Source organism: Eriocheir sinensis, chromosome 35, assembly GCF_024679095.1.
Source record: "Eriocheir sinensis breed Jianghai 21 chromosome 35, ASM2467909v1, whole genome shotgun sequence".
NCBI lineage: Eukaryota > Metazoa > Arthropoda > Malacostraca > Decapoda > Varunidae > Eriocheir > Eriocheir sinensis.
The window spans coordinates 17,981,093-18,000,204 of record NC_066543.1 but is presented as its reverse complement, the minus strand read 5'-3'; the positions used below and the strand labels follow the sequence as shown (position 1 = coordinate 18,000,204).

Below are 19,112 nucleotides of genomic sequence, written 5' to 3'. Positions count from 1 at the left end.
TTTAGTAATTCCGCCATGCCTTTAGGATCATCGATTATCACATTTCTGTCGCTCAGTCTTTCAATTGTTTCTCTTGGTTTAATCTTTCCATTTATGAATCTATAAAATAGTTTAGGCTGTTCCTTGCACTTTTCCACAATATCCTTTTCATATCCCTTTTCTTCTTCCTTCCTTATTTTCGCGTATTAATTTCTCACTACCTTAGAATCTTCTTTATTCTTTTGTTTTTTATTTCTTTTTAATCTTTTCCATGCTTTCTCTTTTTTTCTTTTGCCTTAGCACATTTTGCATTAAACCAGTCCTTTTTTTCCCTTTTCTTTAGGTCTGTATTCTGGTACAAACTTCATAACCCCTGTTTTATATGCCTCCATGAAAATATCATACTTTTCTTGCACTTTACTTGTTCTCATTAGCTCATCCCAGTCCAGCTCTCCATAATATTTTCAAAGATTTTCCATGTCTGCCTTCCTATAGTTTAACCTGTTTCTTTTATAAGATTCATCCTCTTTATTTCCTTCCTCTTCCGTTTCTATCTCTATGATCACGTGGTCACTCTTTCCCAGAGGGCATCCATATCTTAATTCATCCTTCAAGTGTATTCCTTTTGTTAACACCAGGTCCAGTCTCGCCGGTTCGTCATCACTTCTATATCTTGTGTTTTCCTTCACCCTTTGCATCATCAAGTTTTCCATCATCAATCTTAACAATCTTTCCGCCCATGCCATATCGCCACCACTGCTTTCAAACGTCTCCCAGCCTATTTCTTTACAATTAAAATCAACAAAAAATAGTACTCTTTTGTTTGCCTTGAGCATTCTACTTAAACTCTGAATGGTTTCTTCAATCATGATTTCATGTTCTTCTTTACTCCATGAGTTTGTTCTAGGTGGTACATACGTTGTTGTAATCGTCATCCTTTCTCTGTTTTTGTTCTCCAAATTTACACTCACTATTTCTGCTTTTCCTTCTCCATATACTACTGATTTTATTAATAACTCCTTCTTTGTCATTATCATCACTCCACCACCTTTGCCCACTCTATCTTTCCTCCATACATTGTATTTTTTATCAAACACTATTTGGATGACTTCATTTAGTTTAGTTTCTGATAGGCATACAATCATGGGTTCCTTCTCTCGTAGATAGTCTTGCAGTTCCAGCTTGCTAGATATTATTCCGTCTACATTTGTATATATCACACTTAATCCCTTATCTGTATCAATCTTGTCTAACTTTCGCTCCCTTTCATCTTCTCCCTTATGTGCCACTTTCTGACTCGATCTGACTTGATGTGTGTGTGTGTGTGTGTGTGTGTGTGCGCTGCCTATAGCACCTGTAGGCTTTCATGAGGGGCCTCTTGGGTGACACCAGCCTGTTAGTGGCACAGGCAAATCTTATTTATAGTGGCTGCCATGATATGACTTGCTTGGCCAATGCTACCCCTCGGTGCTCCTCTTGAATGAAGTCACTGAAGTTAAGATTGAGTGAAGATCTGGGCAGCATGTGGGTAAACTTCCACCACTTGGCGATGGTTTGAAAAATCAGCGGCTTTCAGTGGAACTTGAATGGGCTAACCGCACCTGCATGCTGACCACTCAGCCTCCGCCTCCCAGTGACAGTTTCTCACCATAAAAAGTGGAGGGCAGCATTTTGGACTACTTGAAGGAAGTGAAAGGTGAAAGAGAAGGAGATGCAGACTAAAGTATGCATAAAGAGTATATAAACAGTAGAGGTGGAAGGTAAACTAGAAAGTAAAACTTTGTTTATAAAGGGCAAACTGAAAATAAAGATGAATATCAACAGATTTTTGGGAACTTACCTTACAAAGTGCTGGAATATAAATTTCAGGACTTCAAAGTTGACTCGTGGCAAACCAGTAAGCATTTCTTTTAATCTCAGTAACCTCAAACTCCGATCCCCAATACCTGCGAGGATGAAAATAGGCAACAATGCTTTTTGAGAAAAATGTAAATTACCACCACTTTATATATATATATATATATATATATATATATATATATATATATATATATATATATATATATATATATATATATATATATATATATATATATATATATATATATATATATATATATATATATATATATATATATATATATATATATATATATATATATGAGACTCACTATGCCTTTCACCAAATCTCAACTCAATGGAGTGAAGTTGTAACTTTAATCTATCCTGACACAGGGTTTGATGACGTATGGGCCATACTAAGACAAGTTGAATATGTTGTTTAAGTTGTTTGAATAATAAATCTTTTTTTAACTTTAATTCTATACCAAGAAAGATTTGTCACAGCTACACCCCATCGATTTGAGGTATGGCAGAGTTAGCAGAAGATGCTGTGTATGTGGTTTGAATACTTGCTAGGTTGTTTCAACTTGTCTTAGCAGTGTCAATATGTCATCAACCCTTATGTTGGGAGGCTCTTGAAGGCTCAATATTCGTTATGCAGTAGTTAATGTGCCTAGCTACAAATCTGAGGACCCAGGTTTGAATCCCAGCCTGGACAGTCGACACACAGCTCGCCCAACTGTTCATCCTCCCTTTCCAGTTGGATGATAAATGGGTAAAATGAACACTGAGGCCACATGCAGCTATATTGTATGCCCTCAACTTTACCTTCACCTTCACCTGAATAGAATGTAAGCTACTCACTGGCAATGGTGGTGAGTTCCATGAGTTGATTTTGAGGCAAGAGAGGTGGCAGTTGTTTCAGGTAGTCTTTGAGAGCAGTAGCTGCAGCATTGACAGGAATGTCAAGTTCAGCAAAGTTTACGTTGCTGTCTGTAACACACATACAAAAAGCTTTTAGTAGGATGGAAAACCACAGCATTATGACAAACAATAAATGTAAAAAGTAAACCTGCCAATTCAAATAATTTGCATAAAAATAAGATAATAGAAAAAACTTGCCTAAGGTTTATCACTACAATACCTTCTCGAGTTTCGCACTCGCTTCGTTCTGAAGGTGTAGCGCTAAACTCGAGGATCGCGAAACTCGAGGTATTGAAAACATTGAAAAAGTGCTTATCTGTTCTGCCCCGTTTTTTTTTTTTTTTCCTTTCTTTTTTATGTGGGCTATGGCACCGGTAGACTATCCATCATGGCGCAGGCAACGGTTTATAGTGGCGCCATTGTAAGTGGCTCATGTTGCCCCCCGGAGCTCACTTTTTTTCCTCCTTTACTCCCTTATTATCTCTAAATACGTACAGGTAACTCTCGATTTATGCGAGTTTGGTTTACGCGTTTTTTAAATAACGCGGGGTCCAAAATCAAAATAAATGTTTAATTTACATGTTTTTTCACTTATATACGATATTTTATGGAGTAGCCACCAGATGTCTCACACAACTGGACTCACACGGCGCCGCGGCCACACAGCTGAGCTCAGTTCTTCCTGTGCGCCACTTGAACAACAATACAGTTCCCACGCTGCCACGCTACTCAACAATAGGGGAGGGCAGGTACCGGTACCAGTACTGGTACTAACGGTACCAGCTATACGGTACAGTACCGGTACCAGACTGCTCGGTACCGGTACCAGACTGCTCAGTACCGGTACCAATACTAGCCAGTCGCTCATGGTGTCCCTCATTTCTTCCTCACACGAGTGAGGCTGAGGCTGAGTGCCTGAGTGGATATCTCGGTGATATGGATATTCTCTCTCTCTCTCTCTCTCTCTCTCTCTCTCTCTCTCTCTCTCTCTCTCTCTCTCTCTCTCTCTCTCTCTCTCTCTCCACTGAATGATGTGAATATTTATTTTTCGATAGAAACCTACCTCTTGTTTGATTTACATTGTTTTTGATTTATGCGACCTCTTCAAGGACACAATACTCGCGTAAATCGAGAGTTACCTGTACCTTGGAAAAAGGAAGAAAACAGGAGAGAACGGGTCATTTTAAAGCCACAGATGAAGCCTTACGGTTGTCTGAGCTCTGAAAACACGCTTGTGATTCGCTGGGAGTCCAATGACATCATCGCTGGCGCTCACCCGGTCAGCGGCCTCGCTGCCTTGGGGCAGTGTCACACTGGCCGTTTTCCTCTAACCGTTGTGGCTACTGGCAACGTCCGTGTGCCCATCTGGGAGCGAGTTGTCTGTTGTCCATAACCTGATGTCACACTGGGCCTTTTTATTCCCACCGCGTTGGCGGCAGCTTGGGCAACCGGCAAATCCAACTTTCCCGGGTGTTCGTCACACACGGCCAAGGTTGGTTGCCCGTATCCACATCCACAACGTAAACAAAGCACTTGCCCTGTATCGATATGGCATCGTCTGCTAAAGTAAGGGCTGCCGCGGCTTGTGCAACCTGCCATTATCCAAGTTATGGACTTGTTGCATCAGTTAAATGACAGGAAGAAGCTGTTGTGGGTGTTGTGGGTGGAACAAAAAGTGGCTGCTATAATTCAATGAAGAAAAATGTAGTCATGCACCGTGGGAGGGGAAATCCAGCATATCAGTACCACATGTGAAACACTCCACTATCAACCACAGAGGCAGAGAAAGACTTGGGAGTGTATGTCACCAGGCTACCAGTGACGGCGAAATCCGTGCCAATCGCAGCGGACGGGTTAAGCACTGAATATTTTTTCCCCAAATTGTTGTCCTAAAGCTTAGGGTGTGCGATATACACCAGAGCAGGTCATATGCCGCAAAATACGGTAATCATACTGACTAACACAGAAATCTGAGAACAAAAAATTGAGCTTAGGCAAAGGTACTGGCTTTTTTTTTCTTACAACAAAGGAGACAGTGGACAAGTTATGTAGTAAACTGTGCATTGCAGTGGTTTATACCCCTCCACTTACTGGACCATGGACATGCCAGAAAATGGATGTCAGAAAAGTGAAATTTTGAATGCAGAAGTGATATTGCTGGGAAACTTCAATTAAAAAATACATTGATATATAACAATCAGCTATTACAGATGAATCAGAATGTATGTGGTTTTAATCTAATCTTAAATATTCGAACAATAATTTTCTTGTCCTAACATGTCTCTTTTGTTAGAATGTTTCCATCATTTGCATTTCCATTTCATTAATTTCTCACCTTCCTTGAACTTTGTGGTGAGCTGCTCCACATGCACCTTGTTGCCAGGCACTCTGTAGATCCCCTCTGAGTCCAGACCTTCCAGCTCAATGAAATAGACACATTTCTCCAGAAACAATGGTACAGATCGTTCAGGACTCTGAACAAAATCTTCCAAAGTAGGTTGAGGAGGACCTTTTGCAGAACCCTTTGCTGAACCTTTGGCCTTCTTTTTCTCTCGCTCCTGAAAAGAGAATCATTCAGTACAAATTCTCGAATCTACTTGATTAGGTTGCAGGAGATAAAGAGAAAGCAAATGCAAAATAACTAAAACTGTATTGGAAGCAGCACTGGAAGTAGTAGGGAAAGAGTATCAATAAACAGTAGCATATATCACAAAAAATTAACTCAATTTGTTAAAGAAAGTCTCATTACCCACGGGGCATGCATGAACTTAATGAAAAAATGCAGAGGGTAACTTTTTGGCTTTAGGAAAAATCTAAGTTTTCATGTTCTCCTTTTGCAAATTAGAAATGGTAATCTTTCATCAAATAATTTTTCCAATCATAAAAACTAGAACATGATATCACTGCAACCAAATAATTAATCAAAAAAGTGAGAAGGGCAGGCAGGCTCCAGAAGTAAAGCTGACAAAGATTGATGTATATTACAATATTTGGAAGTGGAAGGCAGAACTGGTACTTGGTAAGCCAGAGAAACCATATGATGCAGAAATGGAGGTCATATAAGGCAAAAGACCTGCAATTGGATGGCTCAAGACTCCTCTGGTCTGAAGAACCATTATGTTTCCTGCCTCTCCATGTCTGCTGCAAGTTACATCACAAATTTCATATGGATCAATTTACCTTTTCTTTCTCAGCTGCTTTTTTCATCTTTTCTTCATCTTTGGCTCTCTTGCGCTCCTCTTCTCGCTGCCGAGCTTCTTCCCTTGATCTTAGTTTTTCTTGCTGAGAAATAAAGATATAAAGTCTTATGGATGGTATTATTTCCCATATTTTACTTCTGTTCATTTTTCAAATAAATAAAGCAACTTGGGAAAGTAACAACACATATCTTTAACTTAATTCCAAATATGAATTTCTGATGAGGCATCTACAATTATAATCACCAGCCAAATCTAAACTAATACAATCTATTCATTCAACAGGCATTAATAGGCACAAATTTCATGAGATGCACCTTGCGGCGTGCAGTCTTATCTGTGTCCTTCCGTGCAGGGGCTCCAGGAGGCAGGATGGGTGACTGTTGGTCACGTGGGGAAGATACCTCAAGGCTCGAGTCATCTTCAGGAATCACTCTATAGACATGATCCCCTTCTAGTTTTCCTGGTGGAACTGTGAGAAAGGGAGTCAAGTGTTATATGCTTCAGGGTTGACACATGTGACAAGAATGAAATGCCACACAGAGAAGTAGGAATCAATTACAGGAATGCACATAAAGTCAAGCAGAACCTCTGTCAGAGGTAACTGCCCCTGATCTTCACACGCTACATTTTCAAAGTTGACAATAATTCAAACACAAGTAATAAGATCAAAAGGTAACATGCACTCTTTTTATTACTGCAGATGAAATAATATATAAGAGATCTGGTAAACTCCAGGCACTAATACAGCTGCTCAGATCATGTGCACATGCAAGAGCTACACTGGTGCCTACACCAGTGCCACACCAACATCCTTGCTTCCACACTAAATAACAGAAGAAAAAAAATCATAAAATCAGCAAAAAAAATAAACTAAGAAAACTGTTTGCTTCAATGAAAAAATGGTAAGAGCATTTTTTTGAGAAAGAAGTCCATCACAGGGAAAATGAGTTCTGAAAACAGTATATAGAACCATTTTGTCTCTCACTTCTGTGCTAGTATTGGTAAAGGTACAAATACTACCCTTAAAACCAAAGCTTTTTACTCTCTCATCCCTCAGAAAATCTTCTATCATTCAATATGAAAAATTCGTATTATAAACATGAAAACCTGTAGAGATAAAAAGACTACTCTCATATGCCTGAGATAAAAATACAACCCTCACATGCCTAAGTTCCTAAAGTAATGATACAATTACTGTCCTTGGCTACCTTTACCTTGTACTTTGCTACACATTTTTGACAAAAAAACTTTACTGTCTTCATTTCATTATCAATGATTCTTTCTGAGAGGAAACATTTTCATGCAATTCTTAGCACTGATTGATTTTGTTTCAGTGAATGTATGATTTTAGCACACATGAAAGTTTCATCAACACATGGCAAAACATTCATTACTAATCGTGCCCCCACTAACATTTTATTTCACATGATGGAGAAGCACAGGACCAACAAGAAATCTTACAGAACACACAGCATGTCTAAATAAAATCCTTTGGGCTAAAGGAAAGTTTAAGAACCAAATGGTTAGGTTTCACTTATTTCAAGAAGCACCCACTCAACAATCCTACTTCCCATATGCAATGCTTAATCAGGCTACATCGATTCATGTAAACACTCACAAAAAAGTTCAGCATTACTGAAAAAAAAAAAACTTTAATGAAAATATTGTGAATTAAAGAAAAAAAGTCACAATAGTATTATGCAGGCAGCAAGTAAACATGCTAACCAAATTAATTAAGTCATCGTAAAAGCTTTTTTCATTATTATGCACTGAATGAAAGCCTAAGCATTTTACTTTCTCATCCCCATAAAAAAATTAAAAGATCTACCATTCAATATGAAAACTATTTTTATTACAATCATGAAAACCAGTGAGATGAAAAATACTGATATTTGAACCTCTTCTTCAACTGTATAAAAACTAAGCTATGAAATTAATATTATCGCTTACATGTAAAGAACTAGCTGGTATTTAGTGGGCAAAAGAAAAAAAACATTCTGAGCAGCATAACTATTAGAATCATGAGCCACAAAGTTTATACCTTGTACATATCTTCAGTTTGACAATAAAAAATCGATGGCAGCAGAGAACCTGCTCCCACCTGAGAAGCAGTCTTTATCTTATACTGTGATTTCCTTTGTAAAACAATGGAGTCAAGAAAGTAAAGGGCAAGAATAAAAAAATAAAAGGGGGGGGGGGGGGGGGGGGGGTGACACGGAAAAAGGGATAATGCAATATTTAGGATTTGGGTAGAATGAAATATCTCCTGCAAACCCTACTCAACAGTTCCTGACACAAACTCATAAACAAAATACAATGCACTGCATTAGTACCATGTCATAAGCATCACACAACTTTGAAGTAGAACAAAGCTTTCATGTCACTCCGCGTAACCTGTGCTGGAGGTGTATGCTACTTAGGAAAAGAGATACACATATCCTTCTACATTCTGGCTTTGCTAATGCTCAATGTGGACAATCCTAGAATAGTAATTCTATACAATGGAAACAAATGTTAATATGTACTACAGTTAATGTTATGCTCTCCTTTCATGTATCAACATAAGATACAGGTAACAAAAGATCACTTTTCTCAACAGCCTGCATTAGGAAGTCATGTTTTCCACAATACTACAGCTAGAACACTACTTTGAGGATGCAAAATACATAAACTGAACGACCAGTAGGTAGTGGGTGTCCAGATAATAGTGTTAGAAGAAGCAGAAGCAAGCAAACAAGTAAGCACATTAACATGCACTACATAAAAAATAAAGAAAAAGAAAAAAATATACCAACCTTGTGCCTTAAAAATCTATTGGGAGACTGTCCTGGAGAATGGCACACTGAACAATTACTGAATGTACCAATAAACAATATGACTAAGGAAGTGAAAAGATTACAGTTTTTTATATGTAATAAAATCAGAGCAGTAACCCAGCTTAGTGAATGACTGATGCAGAGGAAACTCATCACAATATTCAGGATTTGTTTGAGAATGCAAACACAATGCAAAGGATAAAAAAATGTTTACATGTCTTGGAATGTTTGAATTTTAGGAGTGATTACTGTTTGTAGCATTATAATGTGTCTATTGCACTAAAACAATATCATAACTTTCTAACGGCATCTGGTAATAAGAAGTCATTTTATTGATAAAAGAATCTTTGTTTGTTAGTAGTGTTCTTGTCTTTGTATACGGCACCTGAACCTCATCTGGGATTAGGTCAACAGGGCAAGCAGCCAACACAAACCCAACCAACTCAGCCGTCAACCCACCATAATAAGTTTCCTGGAAAATCAATATTAGGACAAGAGACCTGAATATTACTGTCACCAAAGATCCCATGACAACCTTGTGAGAAAAGCTCTCCTTCCTCAGAGATCCATGTTTTGAATATTTCTCCTGACCTTAAATATGAAAGATTTCAATATGTAACACTACCTCACAACTACAAAATATAAATGAAAAAATCCAAAAGTTTGATTACCTTTGAGTTGAAAGGTTTGTAATAAGATCTAAGCAGATGGCAAAATCATAAGAATGAAAGTGATATGATAGTGATAATTGAACAATAATGGTTGGGGGAGTTTCATGACCATAAATATACTGTCTCTTGAATTAAAGGGGTGCAGCACTATCAAGTTCACATAAAATATACTGCCATGTCGTCAAGTGATGCAGATGCTGGAAGGACTGCTCAGCACAGCACTTAAGTTTCCTACATTACAAAGCAGTCATGAAATATCAAAGTGAGAGGGGAGAGGGAGGAGAGCAAAATGCTGATAAAATAGGAAAGGATATGCTATATATTATAATCTGTTGTACTTTAGTGCCCTCTCTCTGGCATGAGAAACAGAGAGAAAATAGTTGCCATCCCAAGGTGAGGTGGCAGGAAGAATGTGTAATGTTCATCATTTGTATTTATTTACCTAGTTGTAAAGTACAGGGCCTGAGCTATGCTCATAATGTCCTGTCTCTTTATCTACATTTGTTCAGCCATTCTTTCAATTTGTGAATATCATGCATGTGTGTGTGTGTGTGTGTGTGTGTGTGTGTGTGTGTGTGTGTGTGAGTGTGCGTGTGTATATGCCTAGTTGTATTTACCTAGTTGTAGTTTTACAGGGCCTGGGCTTATGCTCGTGTGGTCCCGTCTCTATATCTATATCTGTCCAGTTATTCCTTAAAGTTACGCACACACTTCGCTGATGCTACATCATCACTTAAGTCTGTTCCAAACCTCTATGTTTCTTTGCGGGAAGTTATATTTTTTTATGTCTCTCAAGCATCTTCCTTTTCTCAATTTTTTACCGTGTCCTTGTGTGTTGCTGGTGTTTCTTCCTTACCTTATTAGTAACTCCTTATTATCTACTTCTTCCCTTTTATTCAATAATTTATAAATTTGTATTAGTTATTAAATACCATTTGAATGACTTCTTTTAGCTTTGTTTCCGTTAAACACACAATATTAGGTTCCTTTTCCTTTAGGTAATCTTGTAATTTTAATTTTCTAGGTATTATCCCATCTATGTTAGTGTACATCACGCTTAACCCTTTCATTGCTAAACACTCGCAGTGAGCGTTAGGCGTATTTGCTGGTGGTGCTAAACGCTCGCTGTGAGCTCCACCCGCACTCAAATCTCCCGCGTATAAAAGTGTTCTAACACTAATTCTCACAACACAGAATTGCCAATTGAGTGGGTTCTTCACTAAATTTGGTGGAAAATCATATCAGCCCAGCGCGGCAAATCTACGGACGAGTAACTGGTGGATGCTCTTGCCCAATATAGTGGCATTTTTGCATAGCTTCACCTATCACCTGACTGATTCTTTGACCAAATAGTTGTAAATATTGCAGTTGGCAATACTCCATTGCCAGAATCTGAAGGAGAGATGTCCACAGTTCCCTCAATATGGTTGATCATCCCGCACGCACCGACGTAAGTGTTAACATTCAACACTCCCTGAACGTGCATAGGTGGAGAAACTGGAGTTTTGAGGCATTGAAGGACACAAGGTTCCTTTTACCCAATCGGAAATGATAGCAAGGTCTGAAGTTAAGCGTTCTGCAGCCTCCAGTCTGGAGTCATGTAATTCCTGTTGAGAGGGTCTTCTATTGAAAGAAGTTGAATAATGCAGAGTGGAGTTGTCAGCGTATGAGTGGAAGGGACAGTTTGTTATGGAAAGATCATTGATGAATAACAGGAAGAGAGTGGGTGATAGGACAGAGCCCTGTGGAACACCACAGTTGATAGGTTTAGGGGAAGAACAGTGACCATCTACCACAGCAGAGATAGAACGGCCGGAAAGGAAACTGGAGATAAAGGAACAGAGAGAGGGATAAAATCCGAAAGAGGGCAGTCTAGAAAGCAAAGGCTTGTGCCAGACTCTGTCGAAAGCTTTCAATACGTCTTGCCCAACTGAGAAAGTTTCACCGAAACGGCCAAGAATCAGTTAAGAGAGTAAGAAGATCGCCAGTAGAACGTTCCTTGCAGAATCCATACTGGTGATCAGATAGAAGGTCAGAAGTAGAAAGGTGCTTTTGAATCTTCTGGTTAAGGACTGATTCAAAAGCTTTAGATAGACAGGAAAGTATAGCTAAGGGGCATTAGTTTGAGGGATTAGAATGGTCATCCTTCATAGGCACAGGCTGTATGAAGGCATACTTCCAGCAGGAAGGAAAGGTAGATGTTGACAGGCAGAGGCGAAAGAGTTTGACCAGGCAGGGTTTTAGCATGGAGGCAAAGTTTTTAAGGACAATAAGAGGCACTCCATCAGGTCCATAAGCCTTCTGAGAGTTGAGGCCAGAGAGGGCATAGAAAACATCATTCTGAAGAATCTTAATAACAGGCATAAAGGAGTCAGAGGGGGGATGACTAGGAGGAATATGCCAAGAATCGTCAAGAGTGGAGTTGTTACAGAAAGTTTGAGCGAAGAGTTCAGCCTTAGAGATAGATGAGACGGCAGTGGTGCCGTCAGGGTTAAGGAGAGGAGGGAAAGAAGAAGTGAAGTTGGAGGAGATATTTTTGGGCTAGGTGCCAGAAGTCTCTGGAAGAATTAGAAAAAGCAAGGTTTGGACATTTGCTACAGATGAAAGGGCTTTTGGTAAATCGAAGAATAGATTTGGTATGATTCCGGGAAGAAATGTAACGATCATGGTTAGCGAGAGTTCGAAGGCTCTGGTACCTTTTGTGAGCTGTCTCTCTATCTTTTACAGCGCAAAAACAAGCGTGATTAACCCGGTAGCAACGATGGGCCAAATTTGTGGCTTTACCGTGTAGCAGTGACAGGCCAAATTTGTGCCATGATATAAACCCCCCAAAATAGATGATGTATAATCTGATAACAAATGCTTTGATATATATTATGAAATGGTTTGTGTGAGGGGTGATTTTTTCTCATTTTTCTCGCTTGGAGGGACCATTAGGAAACGTGATCCCCGCTGCTACCAGGTTAAACCAAGGCTTTTTAGCATGGGGAGCAGAGAAAGTATGTAGAATGTATGCCTCCATTCCAGAGACAATCACCTCTGTGATACACTGGGCACACACAGAGGGGTCTCTCTCCTGGAAGCAGTAATCATTCCATGGGAAATCGGAAAAGTACATCCTCAGGTTGTCTCACCGGGCTGAAGCAAAATGCCAGAAGCATCGCCTCTTTGGTGGGTCCAGAGGATGTACAGGAGCGATAGGACAGGATACAGAAATAAGGCTGTGATCAGAAGAGCCCAACAGAGAGAAAAGTTAGACAGAATAAGCAGAAGGGTTAGAGGTAAGGAAGAGGTCTAGTATGTTGGGCCTGTCTCCAAGACGGTCGGGAATACGTGTAGGGAACTGAACCAACTGCCCTAGATTGTTGAGGAGAGCAAAGTTGTAGGCTTGTTCACCAGGTTGGTCAGTGAAAGAGGATGAAAGCCAAAGCTGGTGGTGAACATTGAAATCTCCCAAGATGGAGATCTCAGTGAAAGGAGAGTGGGTTAAGATGTGCTCCATTTTAGAGTTCAAGTAGTCAAAGGATTTTACATTGTTAGTAGGTTAGTAGAGTTAGGTGAGAGATAAATAGCACAGATGTATTTAGTAATAGAATGACAATAAAGTCTTAGCCAGATGGTGGAAAATTCAGCAGAGTCAAGGTCGTGGGCACAAGAGCAAGTGATGTCGTTGCGCACGTAGGCGCAACATCCAGCTTTGGATTGAAATTTAGGATAGAGATAGTAGGAGGGAACAGAGTAGAGATTGCTGTCAGTAGCCTCAGAAACCAATGTTTCGGTGAGGTTTAGAGGGGGAGAGATGGTGGTCCACAGAATGAAAATTAGACCGAAGAACGCGAATGTTGCAGAAATTGATAAGAAAGAGGTTCGAGGAGTTATCAAGACATCTCTCATGATGGCAGCCAGAAGGGGAGTCCTCCCTGGGGGAATTTGTGGTCCCCCCCCCTAGGTGGGAGCTCCAAGGCACTATTATGGTATGCCATTTTGAATTTTGAATTTTGGGAAAAGGCGTGTGTAGTGTGAATGTAGTGTAGTGTGGAAAGAGGGAGGATCAGTCTTTACAGAGCATGCTGAACTACTCTCTGGTGTTGATGAGACAATAGGGAAACAGATAGTGAGGACATGGGAAGGGTCTTTGGAGGGCTTCAGCACCCTCCTCACTTCCCATATGTACCTCACCAGGAGTGGCTTGCGCCCGTTTCAGTAGTTGTCTTCCTACCAACCTCTATGTTTCTTTGCGGGAAGCTAGCCTATATTTCTTTATGTCTCTCAAGCATCTTCCTTTTCTCAATTTTTTACTGTGTCTTCATGTGTTGCTGGTGTTTATTACTTCTCGTAGTAGCAACTCCTCGTTATCTACTTCTATTTTATTCCAAAATTTGTAAATTAGTATTAAGTCTCCACTTTCTCTTCTTTGTTCCAATGTTGGCAGGTCCATTTCCTTTAACCTTTCTTCATATGACAATCCCTCCAGTTCTGGAACCATCTTCGTTGCCATCCTTTGTATTCTTTTTAGTTTTTTCACGTGTTTCCACATATTCCAACTTTGGTCTAATAATCATAGTGGTAATCACCTTTTTCATCATATCCTTATCCATGTAGTGGAATGCTATTCCTATATTTCTTACCATTCTATATGCATCACTGAATATCCTATTTACATGACTCTCAGACTGTTGATTATCTTGTAGTCACTCCCAGATCTATCTCTTCTTGAACTTTTAATATTTCTCCATCTCCCATTCTATATATCCATTTTGGTCTCCCTTCACTCTTACCCATTTCCATTATATGACATTTCTTCACATTAAACTCCATCTCCCATTTCTTACTCCAATCCCAAATTGTGTGTGTGTGTGTGTGTGTGTGTGTGTGTGTGTGTATATTTACCTAGTTGTATTTACCTAGTTGTAGTTTTACAGGGCCTGGGCTTACGCTTGTGTGGTCCCGTCTCCGTATCTGTATTTGTCCAATTTTTCCTTAAGTTTTGCACACTCTTCACCGATACTACATTCTCATTTAGTTTGTTCCAAACCTCTATATTTCTTTACGTCTCTCAAGCATCTTCCTTTCCTCAATTTTTTACTGTGTCCTCTTGAGTTCCTGGTGTTTATTCCTTCTTTTAGTAGTAACTCCTCAGTGTGTGTGTGTATGCAAATACCCATGATCCATAACTAGGAAGGGTTCAAACCACCATGTCGGCATGCTGCACTAACTCCTATTTCACAGCAATATGATGAAAGAGTTGTAAATCTGAAACTACATCACATTTAAAACTTTGAATGGCTCATGCAAAAGCATATTACTGCCATGCTTCTGTACACCTCCAAGCAGATATATGAAAGTCTCAATTTTTCTTAGCAAAAATTGAATAAAGGTGTTTCAATATGCTACTAAATCTTGCACTGTCAGTATCTTAACATGTTCAAAGTCAAGAGTGACTTCTAGTTACTCTAATAATGGCAACAAATATTATAATATTTATATTTCAAACATTAGAGTTTATTCCAATACATTTAAATATATATCTCAAATACGTTCATGAATATCAGATGCTTTAAACTTAGGTTGATATCATTTCTGCAAATAACCCAATATTACAAATGTTGAGTATGGTCATATGGCACATTGCTGCATCATTATAGTGCATCAAACAGCTCATTCACTGCTGAAAATACTGTTCATCTCTTCTCTACAGAGTATGTCTGCAGGTGGCTATGTGAGGTGTTATAATTATGAAAGCTTCAACCTTGAGCAGGGATGACAAGCTTCTGGTTAGGGAAAGTAGGATGAGAGGCTAGAGAGAAGGCAGGCAGGATCAAGCATGACTTACATGAAGGGGAGAATAATTCGGTGTCTGGGGGAAGCTGGGCCACCAAGGGGTACGAGAGAGGGTTGTGGTGGGGGGTAGCAGCTAACCCCATGCGTGGGTGGGAGGTGGGAGGGTGGGATAGGTTGTGTGTGGGGGGCAGGGGGGGCACCACAGGGGGTCGCACTGCCACGCCCTCCCTGCCTCCCATCTTCTTTTTAAATGAAATAGTGTGTTTCTGAGGTTTATATTTGGAGTGCGGGGCCGTCGGGTCCTCTCGGTCTGTGCCCTCGGAATCATCTGAGGCCGACCCGCTCACCACTGAAACAGCAACAACAGTGCACCCTCAGTTGCATGACCTGGGGGGCACCGTGTACCAGCAAGGGAGGCAAGGCTACTGTCCCCCAGCAGGTGGGCTAAAGTCTGACCCTTTGTGAGTGTATTTACCTTGATTCAAGGTTCTATTATGTTCACTTTACTTTTCCAGTAAAAAAATACTTAGTGGAAAAAATCTACCAAGCTTGTTACTTTCCAGTATGTAATAATTACTTTTCCAGGTAAAAGGTAATTTGTCTACACATGACTGAACTGCTTTCAAAAAGGAAAAAAATATCAATAAACAAAATATATATATAAAAAGAAGTTTATGCATTACAAGTAATTTTTTTTCCTTACAATACTTGAGCTTTTTAGTGTAAAAAGTATGACCATGTAAGTCAGTTTTACATATAAATCATCAAGATGTGAATCTATGACTCAACTGTTGTGTATATGCTCGTCTGTGATAGGAGGGTGAGTGGTTAGCATCTATGAATCTGTTGTGCTGCTAAAAGAGGTAAGATTCATGAAAATTTGCTTCCTTCTAAGGTTTAAATTACAATATTTCATATGTAAGCCTATAAAAATGTTTTCAAAAATAATTAGTCCCATCATCTCCAAGAAATATATAAAAACTTTTAGAAAATTTGGTCATGCACACATAAACCATACCACCACACAACATGCCACATCAACATAGCATGATAGTCACTTGAATCAGTTCTGTTCAGTGACACCATATTTTATTTCAGGCAGGGAAGGAGGTGTTAAGAAAAGTAAACACAAGGCATCACACACAAAGCAACTTCTCAGACAAGTAAAAACTGTGACAACCACATTAAGATTAATTATCTAAATATTTTAGTACTAAAATGTATTTCTAATCTATATATGAAACTCTTCACCTTCAGAATTTCCTAGTATTATGCCCAAGTTCAGTTCTACATACCTACATCCCTTGTAGTTTCTGTAAGATCACCCATAGCAGTTTGTGTAGACAACATAAGAGCATTATTAGCCTTTACATTATTGATCAGTCAAACATACATCACACCACAGCTGCTAGTGGGATACTTTAAAGAACACAGTTTAAGTAAAGCTGAAGCAGAACATTTGACTTGAAAACTATTAACTAGAATAGTCTTCTCATGACTCACCTGAAGCACTTGTGAAGGCCAGAGCTGAGGCTAAGTTTAGGACATGTTGTCTGAGGCATGAAGTAATTGGCATGCAAGAGCTGGTGAGCTCTACCATAGTGACACAACATTACAAAATAAATGGCTAGTTTTTGAGCGACATTAAATAGGACTTAGAACAATTAAGTATATTTACTGTCATGTTATACTGGTTTTAATGAACAAACTCAAGCCTAGCCCCAAAACTCAGCCATAAGTAAGCAGCAAGGTGACTTTCAGACATGGAACAGCATGTGTCACTCTTTCCATTCCCAAAAGCCAATATGCAGCGCCTCAGACACTATGTTCTAGGAGTTAATGTAGATGATGCTGCAGTGCCAAAGAGTAAGAAGGAGAGTACAGTTGGACACAGTGCTACCTCTGGTACCTTTCTCATAGGGGTCGAGCAAAAGCCTCTCATCCGAATATCGAGTGCCAGGTGCTCCCTCAGCAACATAGAAGGAGGGGAGAGGGGGCACACGGGGAGCTGCAACAGGTATTGGAAGCCGCTTCTTTTTCATCCTCTTGGGTACGGCTTTGCGGTTGACTTTGTAGGAATCTGTGCTACGTCGCCGCTCAAGGGAACTCCATTCAGAGTCTGAGTCCGAGTACGCTACAAGTGATGTACCGAGTTAGCCCACGGACAAAGACCTCACACACCCGTTAACTTACTCTAGTGAATGAAAGTCCAGACCAAGACACTTGTTCCAGCTCTACTCTAATGTAAAAATGGAGTTGAATGCTTCTTGCTGTGCCATATATCAAGAGAAGGCAGGCAGAGCTGCAAAAATTTAATATTAATAAAAACTATTTACAATCATCATGGTTTTTAGAGCTTCGTGAAGCTTGTAGCAGAAAGATTATATACAGAATAAAGCTCTACTGACATCATCCTATACAAGATCTAATATCTAGTCAACCCTCATTTTTCAAAACCACTGTTACAGGAAATGAATCAGAAGTGTTCTTCTGGCAAAGTTATCCACACAAATTCCATTCCCTTTCACAGATGTCCTTAACTTCTATAATAAATATCAGTTTTCTTTCAGGCAATAGAACATCCTGACTTTCCATACTTTGGTATGGGGAGGCAGTGACTGAGTGGTCAACGTGTGGGCATGGTGACCCCGTCGACCTAGGTTCGAATCCCACCAAAACACGGTGATTTTTCAAGTCAGTGGCAGAAAATTACATACATGCTGCCCAGATCTTCAATCAACAACTAACTTCAGCGACTTCGTTCAAATGGAGCACCGGAGGACAGCATGAGCCAAGCAAAGAGTCATATATCACAGCAACCTCTATAAGTAAAATTCGCTTGCGCCATTAATGGGCTGGGGCCGTCCAAGAGGCCCTTCAAAAAGAGCCTGCTGGTGCTACAGGCAGCATCTTTAAAAAAAAATAATAGTAATAATAACAATAATAATAATAACAATAACAATAATAATGATAATAATAATAATAATAATAATAATAATAATAATAATAATAATAATAATAATAATAACAAAAATTAATAAATAAATAAAATTAAACAAATGAAAATCCACTCAAGTTTCCCAAGGTAGAGAAGGTGCACTTTTGGGATAATTTATTTGCTAATTTACCTATCTATTTATCTATATATGCACTTCATAAGAGAAGCTGTACAAATCAAATTACTCCAGTAGTGGTCTTCTTTGGTTCGCACTATTAACGGATTATTTAAGATATGGTATTCACTTGGCAAATCAGATTCATTCACTTAAACTCAAAGATAATTGGGGAGATGAAGTGTTAATAATTCCATTTCACTGTTTCATACAAAGAAAGTTTGCTTTCATTCAACGTCTTTTACACAAATACCCAAACTGATGCACAGTCAGAAGGGTAATCTAATTTTCATTAATCATCTCCATTTATTGCAGAAAAAAGGTGGTCAGTCAATCTGGTTATAGCTAAACAATATCATACAATGCTGCAAGAAGCAAATCTACATTTGGAGAACAAAATATTGCCCTGTAAAATGACTCGCTGTTCTTTGTATATATTTAAGAATTAAAATATCCCATACAACTAACTGTGTACCATGGCCCGTAAATCTTTTCCCACTGGTATATCTAACCTGGGTTTATAATATTTTCTTTTTAAAACAACCCACTTTTTTTGAGGGGGGCTTTTTTTTTGGGGGGGCATTATTAGGTTTATATTTTTTTGTTAATGATGGCACCACTATAAACACTTGCCTGCGCCATGATGGGCCGGGGCCGTCTACCATCCAGGCCCCCCAAGAGAGCCTACGGCGCTATAGGCGTACACACACACACACACACACACACACACACACACACACACACACACACACACACAAAAAAAAAAAAAAAAAAAAAAAAAAAAAA

The 19,112-nt window shown here is 39.3% G+C and overlaps 1 protein-coding gene across 18 annotated transcripts in view; it reads right to left on the bottom strand.

Moving 5' to 3' along the window:
• LOC127007533 (rho GTPase-activating protein 190-like) overlaps positions 1-19,112 on the bottom strand; it is a 134,923-nt gene that overhangs the window by 5,017 nt on the left and 110,794 nt on the right. For 14 of the 18 annotated variants that reach the window (XM_050878688.1, XM_050878687.1, XM_050878696.1 and 11 more), the window contains 7 exons: positions 17,123-17,347; positions 15,266-15,562; positions 6,260-6,414; positions 5,926-6,027; positions 5,081-5,303; positions 2,686-2,814; positions 1,820-1,925 (listed from right to left, as the gene is read on the bottom strand). In XM_050878688.1, coding sequence (XP_050734645.1) covers positions 1,820-1,925; positions 2,686-2,814; positions 5,081-5,303; positions 5,926-6,027; positions 6,260-6,414; positions 15,266-15,562; positions 17,123-17,347 — 1,237 coding nt within the window. The remainder of the gene's footprint in view (positions 1-1,819; positions 1,926-2,685; positions 2,815-5,080; positions 5,304-5,925; positions 6,028-6,259; positions 6,415-15,265; positions 15,563-17,122; positions 17,348-19,112) is intronic. The other 4 variants (XM_050878702.1, XM_050878705.1, XM_050878706.1 and 1 more) reach the window with 2 other exon arrangements.